This window comes from Tachysurus fulvidraco, chromosome 17 (assembly GCF_022655615.1).
Source record: "Tachysurus fulvidraco isolate hzauxx_2018 chromosome 17, HZAU_PFXX_2.0, whole genome shotgun sequence".
Lineage (NCBI taxonomy): Eukaryota > Metazoa > Chordata > Actinopteri > Siluriformes > Bagridae > Tachysurus > Tachysurus fulvidraco.
Genome location: NC_062534.1, coordinates 25,791,697 through 25,806,696, shown reverse-complemented (window position 1 = coordinate 25,806,696; position 15,000 = coordinate 25,791,697). Strand labels below are relative to the sequence as shown.

Below are 15,000 nucleotides of genomic sequence, written 5' to 3'. Positions count from 1 at the left end.
CAGCACGACGACATCGGAGTCAAATCCAACAGGAGATGGAGAGGCACAATCGGAGATCCTGATTCGTCGATTCTCCCAACTGTGAAAAAAAGCATTGTGTTAAACAGCAAAGTTATTGTATGATTTACATTAAAGAGAAATTACATCAGTGTTTACAGCTTGTCACTCATCTGTCCCTCTGATATACGGCAGAATATGTAGAAGATAGTAATGAACCGTTGGCTCGGCCTGCACACGTGTCCTGCTCTACAGTAGCAGCTCATCACAAGCTAACATGCTTCATCATGTTGTCTGTATCCTCACACACACCCTGATCCCGTCTCCTAATGACACCTAATGTCAGGACTTTATTCATGGTGAACAGAACGGACTTGAGGACAAAAAGCAGAGTTTGTGATTGGTGATGTTTCTGTCACTCAGACTGATGAGACACCATACTGTTACATCACCCCTCTCACTCAGGTACCATGTCTCCTGCTGAACACCTTGTGGCTCTCTGTTACCATCGGCAACACTGATGCTTTCCCTCATCAAACACACCTACACTAACTCCCAACACACACACACACACACAGCACCTCGTCATGTAGGAGTTCATTTGTCCTGGTTACGGTGGGCAGCTGTGGGTGAGAACTCACTAAGTTCTGACCGGGAGGTTGTGGCCCAGTTCACACAGATAATATCTCTACAAATGGAATCCCATACGATTCTCGACGTGCCACAGGGTCGTTATGTGCGAGTCACCTGGTTAACTCCGCCCTCAGGAGGCGGTATTCCATCGCCGCTCCCTCCAGTAAAGTGTCCGGTGTCCTCAGCGGGTTGTTCTCCTTCTCAGCCACCGGAACAGGCCTCGGTCTCGCCGCCTGGATCACCCAATAAAAGATGAGGTGAGCTCATAACACAGAGCAGTGAAGTGTACACCATGTGCTCTACTCTCACCTCCACGGTTCTCCGTGCCTCCTTGATCATAGACTCCAGACCACCAAACACACACTGTGAACTGGACGCCTCCATCTCAGAGTCACTGTCATCAGACGCATTCAGACGAACGACCACGGCTTTGTGTCGCGGCAGCTGGAAAAACAACACATCTGTAAGCAGCAATTAAAGGGGGCCAAGCATCCGGCAGGAGGATACCCAAGTGTTAATGTGTGAATGTGACACTAATACTGAGAAGCTCAACAAACACTTCACTGTGTTTAAAGTACATCAGAAATGTAAACAACACAATAACCAACAATATAAGAGTTGTTACTGTAACACACCACCAGCGGCGCTCTCGATGCTCCTGCTACTCGGCCAAACTTGCTGGACGTGCGAGAGTGGGCGGAGCTAGTGCTGAAACCAAGAGAGACAGAAGCAGCAGTGTGGGTTCTGATAGGGGGCGGGGCTACAGGTCTGCTGGGAGAGGGCGGGCCACTGTTACTGGATGTATCCTGAAAGAAAAATAGAACCAATCAGGGATCAGAAATGACCAAAGACATTTAAAAACCATCAAGAGCAGTGTGTGTGTGTGTGTGTGTGTGTGTGTGTGTGTGTGTGTGTGTGTGCGTGTGTGTTACCTCTGGTCTCACAGCACGTTTGTTAGCTAGTGATTTGAGAAGCTCCTCCCTCAGCATCATCTCCTCCTCCTCCTCCTCATCAGCAAACGGGGGTTTAGGTGGACGCTCCGAATCCTCTGGAGGAGGCATTGGGGGTGGAGGAGGGGGTGGGGTCAGTGAAACCACACCCACTGGATCAACACAATACTGAGACATGTCCTGTAGAATGCAGAGAAACAGCTCAGTGATGATAAAAACTATTTCCTGTTCACACAGATGAAGGCGGAACTTACCTGTCTGAGAGGGGCGGAGCCTAAAGATAACACACAGACTGGATCAGTGTACAGAGACACAACTGCACCAGGTGGCTCGTGTGATGGAGAAGAACCTGGGGGGGGGGATCACAAATTGTTACACACACACACACACACACACAGACAGACAGACACACAAACAGACACAGACCCACACAGACCCACACAGACACACAGACACACAGACACACACACACACAGACACACACACACACAGACACACACACACACAGACACACACACACACAGACACACACACACACAGACACACACACACACAGACACACACACACACAGACACACACACACACAGACACACACAGACAGACAAACAGACACACACACACACAGACAGACACACACACAGACAGACACACACACAGACAGACACACACACAGACAGACAGACACACAGACCCACTTCAGAGTAATTAATTATTCACCTGGAGAATTTGTCTCACTGTCTGTATCCATGGCAACTTCATCATAATTATCATATTGGTACAGATTACCGGCGGAGTCGAGACCTTGCTTCAGCTTTCTGTGTTCAGGATCTGAAGACTGACACACACACACACACACACACACACACACACACACACACACACACACACACACACGGACAATAAAGCCAACACTTTATCGGTGTTCTAATTTTCCATCCAATTAAAAATACGTTGTGGTTGTGTGTGTGTGTCACCTTGTTGTGTGTGTGTGTGTCACCTTGTTGTGTGTGTGTGTGTCTCACCTTGTTGTGTGTGCGTGTGTGCACATACTTTACCTTGGGGTGTGTGTGGTGTTTTCCTCCCACTAGCTTCATGAAGCGGTTATACTGCTCCTCCTGATTGGACAGGTCCCGTATCTTGCGGATTTCCTCCTCTCTTTTCTTCTTCTCATCCTCTTCCTCACTCTTCTGTCTCTGGGCTTCCTGCTGCAGCTTCCACGTCCGCAGCTGCTGTTTCCTCCACGCCTGCTTCGACACTAACCACCAGAGACACAACGATACGTAGGAAATAAACAAACGTTTTTTAAAAAGGTTGTAATTACATTTCGTATCTGAATGTAGTTTGAATGTGTGTGTGTGTCTGACTGGGACTGTGCCATGTGTGTGTGTGTGTGTGTGTGTGTGTGTGTGTGTCTGACTGGGACTGTGCCGTGTGTGTGTGTGTGTGTGTGTGTGTCTGACTGGGACTGTGCCGTGTGTGTGTGTGTGTGTGTGTCTGACTGGGACTGTGCCATGTGTGTGTGTGTGTGTGTGTGTGTCTGACTGGGACTGTGCCATGTGTGTGTGTGTGTGTGTGTGTGTCTGACTGGGTCTGTGCCATGTGTGTGTGTGTGTGTGTCTGACTGGGACTGTGCCATGTGTGTGTGTGTGTGTGTGTGTGTGTGTGTGTCTGACTGGGACTGTGCCATGTGTGTACTATTTGTAAAGACTAAGGACACTTTAGATGAAATACACAGACAACAAAAGCACACAGTGGATAACAGCAGACTCCTACCAGTGGGGGGCGACGTTACAAAAGCTCGAGCTCTAATCTAAACGTGTGTACTCGGATCTATGAGACTTAGAAAGTCAGAGGAACTAAAGTGCTTGGAATCGCATTTTTATATTAAACTTCACACCCAGAAGGTAAATAATAACGAGGTGATGAATATTAATGAGACATTTGTACCTGGGCTCAGAGTGTGTTTAGCAGGATGTCCTTTAAGTGGTGCTTTGCTTCGCTCTGTGCCTGGTCTACCTGGGGGTTTGCCCTTCTCCTGACCTTTGACCGCTGACCCTGGGCGACCCCTCCCAGCAGAGGCGGACCTGGTGGTGACCCGGTAGTGGTCAGGTGTGGGTTTGGCACGATTCAGTTTCTCTTTGCTCTCCTTCATCACCTGCTGCTCCTTCTGCTGCCACCTGCGACTTGCTGACTGTAGAGCGAGGAGGCGCAACTGCAGCTCCGAGAGCTCGTCATCTTCATCCTGCATCACACACACACACACCATTAAGATCTCATGGCCTACAATGATCTGTCCATGAAGACAACGGGGTGTGTGTGTGTGTGTGTGTGTGTGTGTGTGTGTGTGTGTATACCTTGCCACGAGTTTTGTTGGTTTCTTTGGTCAGCGAGATGCTTAGGTCTGAGGACTCTTCCGCTTCCTCGTCTTCTTCAGCTTCTACACACACACACACACATTATGGATAAAGGTGGATGTTGTGGATCCGTTTGATTTTCGACCTCACACACACACTTTACCATTCAGAGTCATTGGCCGGACAGGAATATTCTCCGCCTCCTTTCTCACGTCTTCATTTTTGTCCTCGTTATGTCCCACCTCTGTTTGCTCCGCCCCCTGGGTGGTCTTGGTGTTCAGGGTGTCTCTCTCTGCTGGCGTGAGCAGTTTCTGTCTAAGAGGTCTGAGGTTAAACGCCTGGAATGACTTCCTCTCTTCCTGCTCCTCTCTCTTCTCTGTCCCCTGGGGTGTCGGTGGCGTCTCAGAGGTGGGCGTGTCCTCTTGTTCCCCGTGTGGCGAGTCTTCGCCGGGTTCCAGCGCTCTCCTCTCCTGGTTGCGGATACACTCCAGTTCCAGCTGGATCTGTTTGTACTTCATCAGCAGGTCCTCGAAGCTCTCGTCCATGCCGTTTTCCACTTTGTAGGAGATGTACGTGGGTTTGCGCCCCGCCATCCGGCCTCCCTGTTTCTCTGATACAGCGAGTTAAAGCATCATCTCATCACAGCATTACACACACACACACACCGTAACACACACACACACACACACACACAGTAACACACCAAATACACCATCAAACACAAACCATTATAACAATGTCACGTTTCTTCAACATCTAAACTACGATGAACCAAAAGGTTATGAGATGAAATTCTCAGCCCAAAGTCTGAGGTAAACCCAGATTGAGTGTTTAAGGTTCTGCACTGAGCAGGAGGTTGTTAGATCGAATCCCCTCCCCCAGAAACTATATGTACGGATTAAGGATACGTTTCCAGTTGGGGGAATCTTTCCGGTGCATGTTCCTGCCCCTCGCGGCCCCTCGCGCTCTGTCCCCGCGGCCCCCTGCGGCTCTTCCCCGGTACCGGAACCGGCCCAGTGCTCCGTGACTGCGCTCCCAGAAGCTGGTTCTGGTCCCGGGCGGCTCTAACCGGTCCGACCCCATGGGTCCGGGTCTGAATGGGGACCGGAAGTCCTTCCCCAAGCCCATGGACCTGGGTGTGGAGGTTTTGGGTCTCCGGGAGCCGGTACCAGGCCGCGCGCCCTGCGGCTTCTCCTCCGTCTCGTCATCACAGATTTCTCCGTCCTCCAGTTCCCCGTCCTCCCGCGGAGAGCCGCACGTCACAGTCGGGTCCATTGTGTGTTAAACACGTTAATACACGCGCATGTTTCTGAGGGACTTTAACACGTTTCCGGTCTTCACGCGTTAACGAGCTGCTGCTTCACTGCGACGACACAGAAAAGAGACGAACGTCTCAGAATCTCGCGAGATTTCCGACACCGAGTTATCGCGATGTTTCAGTGTCACGATACCGGAAGTGATTCGACTCTCGAGAGGATTCGAATATCCACGAATATACAGGAGAGAGACACGGAGAGAGGAGAGACGCGGAGAGGAGAGACACGGAGAGGAGAGACACGGAGAGGAGAGACGCGGAGAGAGGAGAGACACGGAGAGGAGAGACACGGAGAGAGGAGAGACACGGAGAGGAGAGACACGGAGAGGAGAGACACGGAGAGGAGAGACACGGAGAGAGGAGAGACACGGAGAGGAGAGACACGGAAGGAGAGACACGGAGAGGAGAGACACGGAGAGAGGAGACACGGAGAAGGAGACACGGAGAGGAGAGAGACGGAGAGGAGAGACACGGAGAGGAGACGCGGAGAGAGGAGAGACACGGAGAGAGGAGAGACACGGAGAGAGGAGAGACACGGAGAGAGGAGACACGGAGAGGAGAGACACGGAGAGGAGAGACACGGAGAGAGGAGAGACACGGAGAGGAGAGACACGGAGAGAGGAGAGACACGGAGAGGAGAGACACGGAGAGGAGAGACACGGAGAGGAGAGACACGGAGAGAGGAGAGACACGGAGAGGAGAGACACGGAGAGGAGAGACACGGAGAGGAGAGACACGGAGAGAGGAGACACGGAGAGAGGAGACACGAGAGGAGAGACACGGAGAGGAGAGACACGGAGAGGAGAGACACGGAGAGAGGAGAGACACGGAGAGGAGAGACACGGAGAGGAGAGACACGGAGAGAGGAGAGACACGGAGAGGAGAGACACGGAGAGGAGAGACACGGAGAGAGGAGACACGGAGAGGAGAGACACGGAGAGAGAGACACGGAGAGGAGAGACACGGAGAGGAGAGACACGGAGAGAGAGACACGGAGAGGAGAGACACGGAGAGGAGAGAACGGAGAGGAGAGAATGAGAGAGAGGACACGTAGAGGAGTAGTACACTAGAGATGTACACTGAGAAGTATAGAACGGAGATGAGATACACTGAGAGTATATACAACTAGATTAGAGTGTGTTGTGGAAAAAACACTTATATTATATACACTTATATATTATACACTTATATTATATACACTTATATTATATACACTTATCTTTTATACACTCTTATATATACTCTTATATACACTTATCTTATATACACTTATCTTATATACACTCCTCTCTTTATACACTCCTCTCTTTATACACTCCCGTCTTTATAAAGCACCAGTGATGAAGTTTAATTAGTTTTAATTAAAATAACATTCTGAAAGTGTCACACATAAAACTACAGTAACACAGAGGTCATGGGGAGGGAAACTAAACTGACATTAAAAGGAGGATGAAATAAATAACACTGAATAACAAAAACATTCTCATTCAATTAAGAGTTTTTATCAAAAGTTTAAACAGATATGAGCATCTACAGTAAACTAATCTGAGAACACTGTGTGTGTGTGTGTGTGTGTGTGTGTGGAAACTTCTGGTCTTGCAGTCATTCAAATTATTTACCTTTCAACATTTACAATTTTATTACAGCACACACTGTTGTACCACCAACATACACACACAGACACACACGCACACACACACACACACACAGGGAGACACAGACACCCACATAGAGACAGACTAACAATTTTATTACAGCACACACTGTTGTACCACCAACATACACACACAGACACACACGCACACACACACACACACACACACACACACACACACACACACACACACAGGGAGACACAGACACCCACATAGAGACAGACTAACAATTTTATTACAGCAGACACTGTTGTACCTCCAACACACACACAGATAGACACACACACACAGAAACACACACAGACACACACACAGAGACAGACTAACAATTTTATTACAGCAGACACTGTTGTACCTCCAGAGAAAGCAGTCCAGATGTGTGTGTACAGCTGTGGCTCCTATACCATTGGTTTGTGGTTTTCTTGATCAAGGCTGTAATGATGATGATGATGATGAGTTTCTGTTTTCTGAATATTGCAGAACTGAACCTTTTAGATACAGATAGCACTTCCGGATTAGATTTCAAAATGGAATTTTCCCCACACAACCAAGCAGGTGGAATAACACAAAGTTTCAAAATAAACTGATGTTTGAGTTACATGAAGTACAACAACATTCTTTTTACATCAAAACAGAATTTATTCTCATCTCCGTTATCTTCTTGTTTTGGTGACTTTGTGAAAAGTATGTGTGTCAGCATGACCTCAAGGATTTCTCAGAAACCTGCGTCATACACACACACACACACACACACACATACATACACATACACACACACACACCCATACATACACATACATACACATACATACACATACATACACACACACACAGTCATGTAAATTAGACCATTCCTCTTGTTATATTTAAAAACATAAGTGTTGAAAATATTTATAGAATTATGTAAAGAAGGACATTTTTGTACAAAGCTTACAATTATATTTTTATATTTACAGAATAAGAACGTTTTCATTCACTAAAATATTGTATCGTGTGCAATTCTGCTGATGTCCGCGGGGGCGCTGTGGCGCTCGCTGCATTTCTTCTACATCTATTTACAGATAGCACTTCCGGATTCGGCTGTTTACCGTTGACGGTGTGTGTCGGTAATGAGAGGAAGCTGTACGCGCTGTTTCCGGTTTGGTGATTAATCAGAGAAGAAGCAGAAAATAATGAAGGGAGTTAAACGATCTAAAAACACTGCAGGGACACCGAGGAGCACACACACAGGTGAGGGGACACACACACAGACACACAGCTGAGGGGACACACACTTGTGAGGACACACACACACACACACACAGGTGAGGGGACACGCACTTGTGAGGACACACACACACACACACACACACACACACACACACACACACACACACACACACACACAGGTGAGGGGACACGCACACACACACAGGTGAGGGGACACACACACACAGGTGAGGGGACACGCACACACACACAGGTGAGGGGACACGCACACACACACAGGTGAGGGGACACACGCACACACACAGGTGAGGGGACACACGCACACACACAGGTGAGGGGACACACGCACACACACAGGTGAGGGGACACACACACACACAGGTGAGGGGACACACACACACACAGGTGAGGGGACACACACACACACACACAGGTGAGGGGACACACACACAGGTGAGGGGGCACCCACACAGGTGAGGGGGCACACACACACACACACACACACAGGTGAGGGGACACACACACACACAGGTGAGGGGACACACACACAGGTGAGGACACACACACACACAGGTGAGGGGACACACACATGTCATGTGCTGTGTAGTTTACAGGGTCCAGTTTGGGGGACACACTCCTCCTGCTACAGTGCACTGAAGACTTCTGAACACTCAGAAGTGTGAGTATGAAACCCAGTTAATTATGCAGATTGTGTGTGTTGAGTTGCAGGCAGACTGAACACAGAGATCTGTCGGTTGTGTCATGGCCGGTTCTCTGCGAGGAAGCTGCGTGACCTGGTCCCATGGCCTTCATCTACCGAACACTCAACACCAGGCTTCTGTTCAGATTTTCAGCGGTTGCTGGGCGTGTCGGTGCGGAACGACTTAACACTCTCACCGTACATCTGCTCCGACTGCCACAACCAGTTCTACCAGTGTCACAGCATCCTGCAGGCCTTCAGACACCGGGTCAACTCATCACCATCACTTAACACCAGCACAGAGAGGTGAATACACTGAGCACACAGAACCACCTCACTCACAGCCGTCCTTCAGCAGAGTCACGGGGTTTATTTGTCCTCTTAGGTGCAGTTCAACATGGACAAACACAGATGAACCGGATCAGTCCTGTAAGTGTTCAGTAACTAACACACACACACACGCAGGTGAGCACAGTGTGCAGTGCTGTGCTGAGGTCAGTGAGCTGACTGGATAGTTTGGAGAACATTTACTCACTTTTTCAGTGGTTAAAATGTGTAATAAGTTTAAGGGCTCAGTTTAGGACTGAACACCACCTAACGTTGTCCTGAACACCACCATAGAGAATATTCAGATGAAGGTGATGTGAAGATCGCTGTAACGTCTAACTGAAAATCTCCCCGGACTCGCGTAGCTCCGCCCATCACCTCTGACCCTCACTGTCTGCTGCGCCTGGTGTCATGGACTCATGAGCATGCTGGGAGCTGCAGTTTCCCTCCTGGTCTGCAGGAGGTGCTGGAGGAGCGGTGTGGAGGTACGGTCAGGGTGGTGTGGAGCTGTGAGGACGGACACTCCTACACCATGGACACTGGTGTGTGGGACAGACAGGGAGACAACAGACACCCACACCACCACCAACCGATCACAAGCAGGGAGGAGAACTCCACCCACACCAAGGGGGAGCAGACACAGAGCTCCGCCCACACTCACAACGGTAAGGCTGAAAAAAATTCTATAAACGGACACGAAAGAAAACGACTAGAAAGTTTTTACAATTTCAAAGCATTTTAAAGGACTCGACACGTGTCGGAGTCACGAACACACACACACTTGGTGACCTGAACACACACACACTTGGTGACCTGAACACACACACACTTGGTGACCTGAACACACACACACACACACAGTGACCTGAACACGCACACACAGACACACACTTGGTGACCTGAACACACACACACACACTTGGTGACCTGAACATCGATAAGGAATCGTTTACATTTATTTTTAAATGAATATAAAAATGACAGCAACAACAACTAGTTTATTTATTTATTCCATAAAACGGTGATTTGGCTGAAGAAGCATTTAATGTGAAGAAAATCGTGACCTTGTCATTTATTTAGACACTAAAGCTCTAAGTTATCGTGCAGATGCTCAGCGAACAGACGAGGTTTCATCACCTGCTCAGCGTTTAGAGGACAGCGACCTGTCAGACAGGTGAGCTCCCCGGCAGCACACACACACACACACACACACACTCCCTCTGTTCTGATCAGTGTGTAATTTGCTTCTCACAATGCAGAAATTTCTCCAGTGAGGAAGAGGAGGAGACGAGGAAGAGCAGCTCAGAGGACAGCACACACCCTACAGCTGACAAACAGTGAGACACCTCACACCTTATTATAACTTTATTTATATGTTTACAGGACACACAAACTTCCTGCACTAAATCTGAGACTTTATCAACTAAAAGTATAAATGATTATAATTATGATGGAGAAAATAACAAGGATTTATTTATTAAAATAAAAACAATGTAATAACACGGCCTGCGTTATAAAGTGAATATAAACCACTGTGATCTGATTGTAACACATTATAAGCTGACAGCTGAGTCGTGTGTGTGTGTGTGTGTTCAGTGTGAGCTCGAAGAAGATGAGTAAAGAAGTAAAGAACCTGCAGCCTAAAGAGAGGAAGAAGCCTGGACCCAAACCTGGGTGGAAGAAGAAGATGAAATCAGAGCGGTTCGTACACGTACACACACACACACACACACACACACACACACACGTGTTACAGTAAATGAAACAGTTTTGTGTGTGTGTGTTTCAGAGAGGAGCTGCCCACCATTTATAAATGTCCTCATCAGGGTTGTACAGCAGTGTACAGAGGAGTGGATGGCATGAAGGTGAACACACACACAAGATTTTGTTCTATCATATAACAGATGCCCACCGCATGAGGGTGATGCCCACCGCGTGAGGGTGATGCCCACCGCGTGAGGGTGATGCCCACCGCGTGAGGGTGATGCCCACCGCGTGAGGGTGATGCCCACCGCGTGAGGGTGATGCCCACCGCGTGAGGGTGATGCCCACCGCGTGAGGGTGATGCCCACCGCGTGAGGGTGATGCCCACCATGTGCTTTCTCTGGGACACAAAGCCAAAAGCATCTTTTCAAAGTAACACACCCAGAGGAACTTCCCATACAGGAGCTCATAGATGCACATGATTGGCTAGTGTGGCTGTGATTGACAGGGGAGGGAGCATATACCCCTCCTGCCTATAGATCCCAGACACTTCTGCCCTCTCTGCTACCCTGTTGCACCATAGAGCTCTTTTTATTCCTGATTGTTTTATAAACAGAAAACACGAAGCCTGAGCTGACGATTACAAATCAGTTTGATTTCAAGTTTGTGATGTTTTAGAGAAGTGTTCAGTCAAATAGGTAAAAGTTATAAGGAATACATAACCGTGTGTGTGTGTGTGTGTACACGTATGTACGTACACAGAAACACGTGAAGGAGCACCATGAAGAAGTGAGGGAACGACCCTGTCCTCATCCAGGCTGCCACAAAGTGTTCATGATCGACCGCTACCTACAGAGGCACATCAAACTCATTCACACAGGTGTGTGTGTGTGTGTGTGTGTGTGTGTAAGTGTGTAAGTCTAATGCCTGGAATATGAAAATATTTCAACCTGCAGATGAAAAAATGTAGGCGAATGAAGATCTGAACATGTAGATTTATATGGAGTGTGTATATAACCGTGTGTGTGTGTGTGTGTGTGTGTGTGTGTGTGTGTGTGTGTGTGTGTGTGTGTGTGTTTCAGAGGTAAGGAACTACATCTGTGATCAATGCGGTCGGACATTTAAACAGAGGAAACATCTCTCTGTGCACCAGATGAGACACTCAGGAGCAAAACCACTGCAGTGAGTGTGTGTTTCACTAACAGTCTCTCACATACACACACACACACACACACACCACCTAGTAACCTATAAAACTCCAGCCTACCTGTGTGTGTGTTGCAGGTGTGAAGTGTGTGGTTTCCAGTGTCGCCAGAGAGCGTCTCTGAAGTATCACATGACCAAGCACAAGGCTGAGGCAGAGCTGGAGTTTGCATGCAGCGTTTGTGAGCGACGCTTCGAGAAAGCACACAACCTGAATGTCCACATGAGCATGGTGCACCCTCTGTTACAGGAGCACAACACACACACCACGGACGTGAGCTGAGAGCTGTGTGGCCTGGTGTCACACACACACACCCCTCAGTATGGAGCATGTTGAGGCTGTGTGTGTGTGTGTGTGTGTTAGTACACAGGTCACCCTTTGGTCCTGTGAACAGAGCATCACACAGGTCTGTAGGGAGAACTGAGCGGTCCCTGATGCTCCCTACAGCCACCACTAAACACACTTAAGTGCACTTTGATGCATCACTGTGTTTTATTACATTTCATATCACTGTAAAGACCCTCAAGTCTGTTTACTTCCTGTTTCCTGTTGTGCCTGGACTTCAGATACAGATACCAGTCTATAATTACCCACAATCCTCCTGTAGTGAGTTTATCACGAGCGACAAACAGTCAAACAAGAAGTTTCTCGTCACACAGAGAAATCCTGCAGGTCAAAGGTCATTAGACCTCAGAGCCGAGAGCGCAGCTGCCACCTCGGGATCCAGCTCCATACACTCCGCCTCCATCTGAGAGAGAGAGAGAGAGAGAGAGAGAGAGAGAGAGAGAGAGAGACTGTTGACTGCACACATCACACAGGGATGACACGTGTGTGTTAGCTGACAGTGTAGCCTGCTAATAAGCTAGCATGCTAACTACCTGGGAAATAAAAATCAGGTGCCAAAACAAATGACACCAAAATCCTCAAATGTTCCTCACAAAGCTCTAAACACCACTTTATATCACACAGTACGTGTAAAACACTGAGCAGTCATTAATCTAATATTTACAAACCTGTGGAAAACTGTGACGGGAAAAAACCTCGAATCTGAAACGTCCCACGTGGAAATAGGAAATTTATCTGTTTCTCTTTTTAACAGCAAATATTTATTTATTTACTGAGTCGTCTGACACACGGAACAGAGCGTCGTTACGGCAACCAAAGGGGAGCTGCATGAGGAAGAGCAGGAACTCTGTGTGTTGGGGGTGGGGGGGTGTTACGACCACGACTAACAGGCTGAGTCGATGATTTTTTTATTGTGACCAGGGTGTATATTGATACAGATGTTTTGTAATAAACACACAGAACCTGAGATTTATTCTGATTACTAAATATTTCTGTCTGCACACTGGATTAAACTACAGAAGGTTAATAAACACACACACACACACACACACACACAACATGGAGTGTTGGGGTCAGTCACAGGGCTCCGGACCAGAACAACAGAGAAAACGTACTACAGGCCTTCAGCATGAAAAAGCCTTGGTGTGTGTGTGTGTGAGCATGTTTATTCCTCCGTGACCCTATAGCTGAATGATTCGTTCATATTTACACCTGACACACACACACACACACACTAATGAGCGTACTGTACCTGTCGTAACCGGCTGTGAGTGACGGAGCCGAGGCGAATCACTGAGATGCTCTTCAAAACAATGTGCTGAGATTCACGCAGGATCTGAAACACAAACACACAATTAACTTAATGATGGTTACACACGGTATTGTCACACAAATAGGTGCTGTGGAATCTGTGTGTGTGTGTGTGTGTGTGTGTGTGTGTGAGAGACCTGCGGAGTGTCAGCCTTGATGTCTGCAGTGTATCCGAGCAGGAAAAGCTTCATCAGCGCAGTGTATGACATCACAGCTGTGTAGAGGAACCCTGAGCTAACCATCACTCTGCTCAACACACTCGCATTAACAGCCACCAACATGCTACACACACACACACAAGTCATACAGCAGTATGGTGTGATCTCAACAATAACACTATTGGCTAAACACCAACACACACCCCCCCCCCACACACACACACAGATGATTAAATATTAACCTCATAATTAAATATGGATTCAAAATAAACTTTACTGCCTCACCTGAACAACCCAAAGGGCATCAGCTGTGCACACAGATCTGTGGTTACCATGGAGACCGCACCGGTGTAGGCATTCCGTTCTGGGAATAAATGACACAGGTCACAGTGATTACTGGTGATTAGTGTGTGTGTGTTAGGTTAGAGTCACAGAGTTATACACCTGAACTGTGTTCATGGTCCTTCCTGTGCCCTGATTGGTGGAACAGGGAGAGCCAATCAGAAGAGTCAGCCAGCAGGGTGATGAGCTGGACCCCGAAGCCTTTAGCACGGCTCACACCCTGATCCACCTGACACACACACACATCCCTACAGGTCACTGCACACACACTATATCACTATACATGCACAATAAATCACCAAATCTAAACACACACCAGTCTAATCACAATTTCTACACAGATAAACACACATTTACACACTTATCCAGAGAGACGTCCATTTATCTCATCTATACAGCTGAGCAGCTGAGGGTTAAGGGCCTTGCTCAGGTGTGGTAGGTTGGTGGCCCTGGGATTCGAACCCACAACCTTCTGATCATTAGTCCAACACCTTAATCACTGAGCTATCACTTCTCATACAGACAGTTACACACATCATTACCAAACACACAGATCTCACATACCTGTGGTGAAAGATGTTCGGAGAGGAAGTCTGTTATGTAGAAGAAGAGCAGAAAAACCAGCACCTACACACACACACACACACACACAATTCACAGTGTAACAAGGAGCAAAAATACATTTAAACGCTAGTGTGAATGTTATAAAAATACAGCTAATCTTAAATCAGCAGGGTTGGAGTGACACACACACACACACACACACACACTGGTCCAGGGTCAGAGCTCATTAAC

At 47.9% G+C, this 15,000-nt stretch overlaps 3 protein-coding genes across 8 annotated transcripts in view; 1 reads left to right on the top strand and 2 right to left on the bottom strand.

Annotated features, from left to right (window-relative positions):
* Positions 1-5,354, bottom strand: part of LOC113651931 (zinc finger C3H1 domain-containing protein) — a 16,507-nt gene extending 11,153 nt beyond the window's left edge. The window contains exons 1-12 of the mRNA XM_027160888.2: positions 4,844-5,354; positions 4,099-4,545; positions 3,936-4,018; positions 3,529-3,823; positions 2,637-2,836; positions 2,299-2,416; positions 1,835-1,929; positions 1,563-1,760; positions 1,266-1,436; positions 940-1,074; positions 745-863; positions 1-79 (exon numbers count right to left, since the gene is read on the bottom strand). The exon at positions 1-79 is cut by the window's left edge and continues 50 nt beyond it. Of these exons, the coding sequence (XP_027016689.2) occupies positions 1-79; positions 745-863; positions 940-1,074; positions 1,266-1,436; positions 1,563-1,760; positions 1,835-1,929; positions 2,299-2,416; positions 2,637-2,836; positions 3,529-3,823; positions 3,936-4,018; positions 4,099-4,545; positions 4,844-5,210 (2,307 nt within the window). The 5' untranslated portion in view covers positions 5,211-5,354. The remainder of the gene's footprint in view (positions 80-744; positions 864-939; positions 1,075-1,265; positions 1,437-1,562; positions 1,761-1,834; positions 1,930-2,298; positions 2,417-2,636; positions 2,837-3,528; positions 3,824-3,935; positions 4,019-4,098; positions 4,546-4,843) is intronic.
* Positions 5,355-7,764: 2,410 nt separating this feature from the next.
* Positions 7,765-13,361, top strand: znf276 (zinc finger protein 276). 3 transcript variants are annotated; one of them, XM_047802459.1, is made up of 11 exons: positions 7,765-8,135; positions 8,844-9,120; positions 9,200-9,243; positions 9,507-9,806; positions 10,222-10,315; positions 10,401-10,478; positions 10,744-10,842; positions 10,931-11,006; positions 11,608-11,725; positions 11,928-12,027; positions 12,130-13,361. In XM_047802459.1, the coding sequence occupies exons 1-11, from the start codon at positions 8,078-8,080 to the stop codon at positions 12,329-12,331; spliced, it is 1,446 nt and encodes a 481-aa protein (XP_047658415.1). In that variant the 5' UTR covers positions 7,765-8,077; the 3' UTR covers positions 12,332-13,361. The 3 variants fall into 3 exon arrangements, with proteins under 3 accessions (XP_047658415.1, XP_027016694.2, XP_047658416.1); XM_027160893.2 differs by having other exon boundaries at positions 7,772-8,135; positions 10,738-10,842; XM_047802460.1 differs by having other exon boundaries at positions 7,782-8,135; positions 10,249-10,315; positions 10,738-10,842.
* The window catches only part of LOC113651932 (Fanconi anemia group A protein), an 18,571-nt gene continuing 16,088 nt past the window's right edge, over positions 12,518-15,000 (bottom strand). For 3 of the 4 annotated variants that reach the window (XM_047802457.1, XM_047802456.1, XM_047802458.1), the window contains 6 exons: positions 14,770-14,832; positions 14,308-14,434; positions 14,149-14,227; positions 13,843-13,987; positions 13,647-13,730; positions 12,518-12,797 (listed from right to left, as the gene is read on the bottom strand). In XM_047802457.1, coding sequence (XP_047658413.1) covers positions 12,723-12,797; positions 13,647-13,730; positions 13,843-13,987; positions 14,149-14,227; positions 14,308-14,434; positions 14,770-14,832 — 573 coding nt within the window. In that variant the 3' untranslated portion in view covers positions 12,518-12,722. The remainder of the gene's footprint in view (positions 12,798-13,646; positions 13,731-13,842; positions 13,988-14,148; positions 14,228-14,307; positions 14,435-14,769; positions 14,833-15,000) is intronic. The other variant, XR_007138302.1, reaches the window with a different exon arrangement.

Coding starts and splice junctions, on each gene's coding strand:
- znf276 (XM_027160893.2), top strand. CDS start 8,078: ATGAAGGGAGTTAAACGATCTAAAAACACTGCAGGGACACCGAGGAGC. Junction 10,316..10,400: donor GACAGCGACCTGTCAGACAG/GTGAGCTCCCCG, acceptor CTCACAATGCAG/AAATTTCTCCAGTGAGGAAG. Junction 11,726..11,927: donor CATCAAACTCATTCACACAG/GTGTGTGTGTGT, acceptor TGTGTGTTTCAG/AGGTAAGGAACTACATCTGT.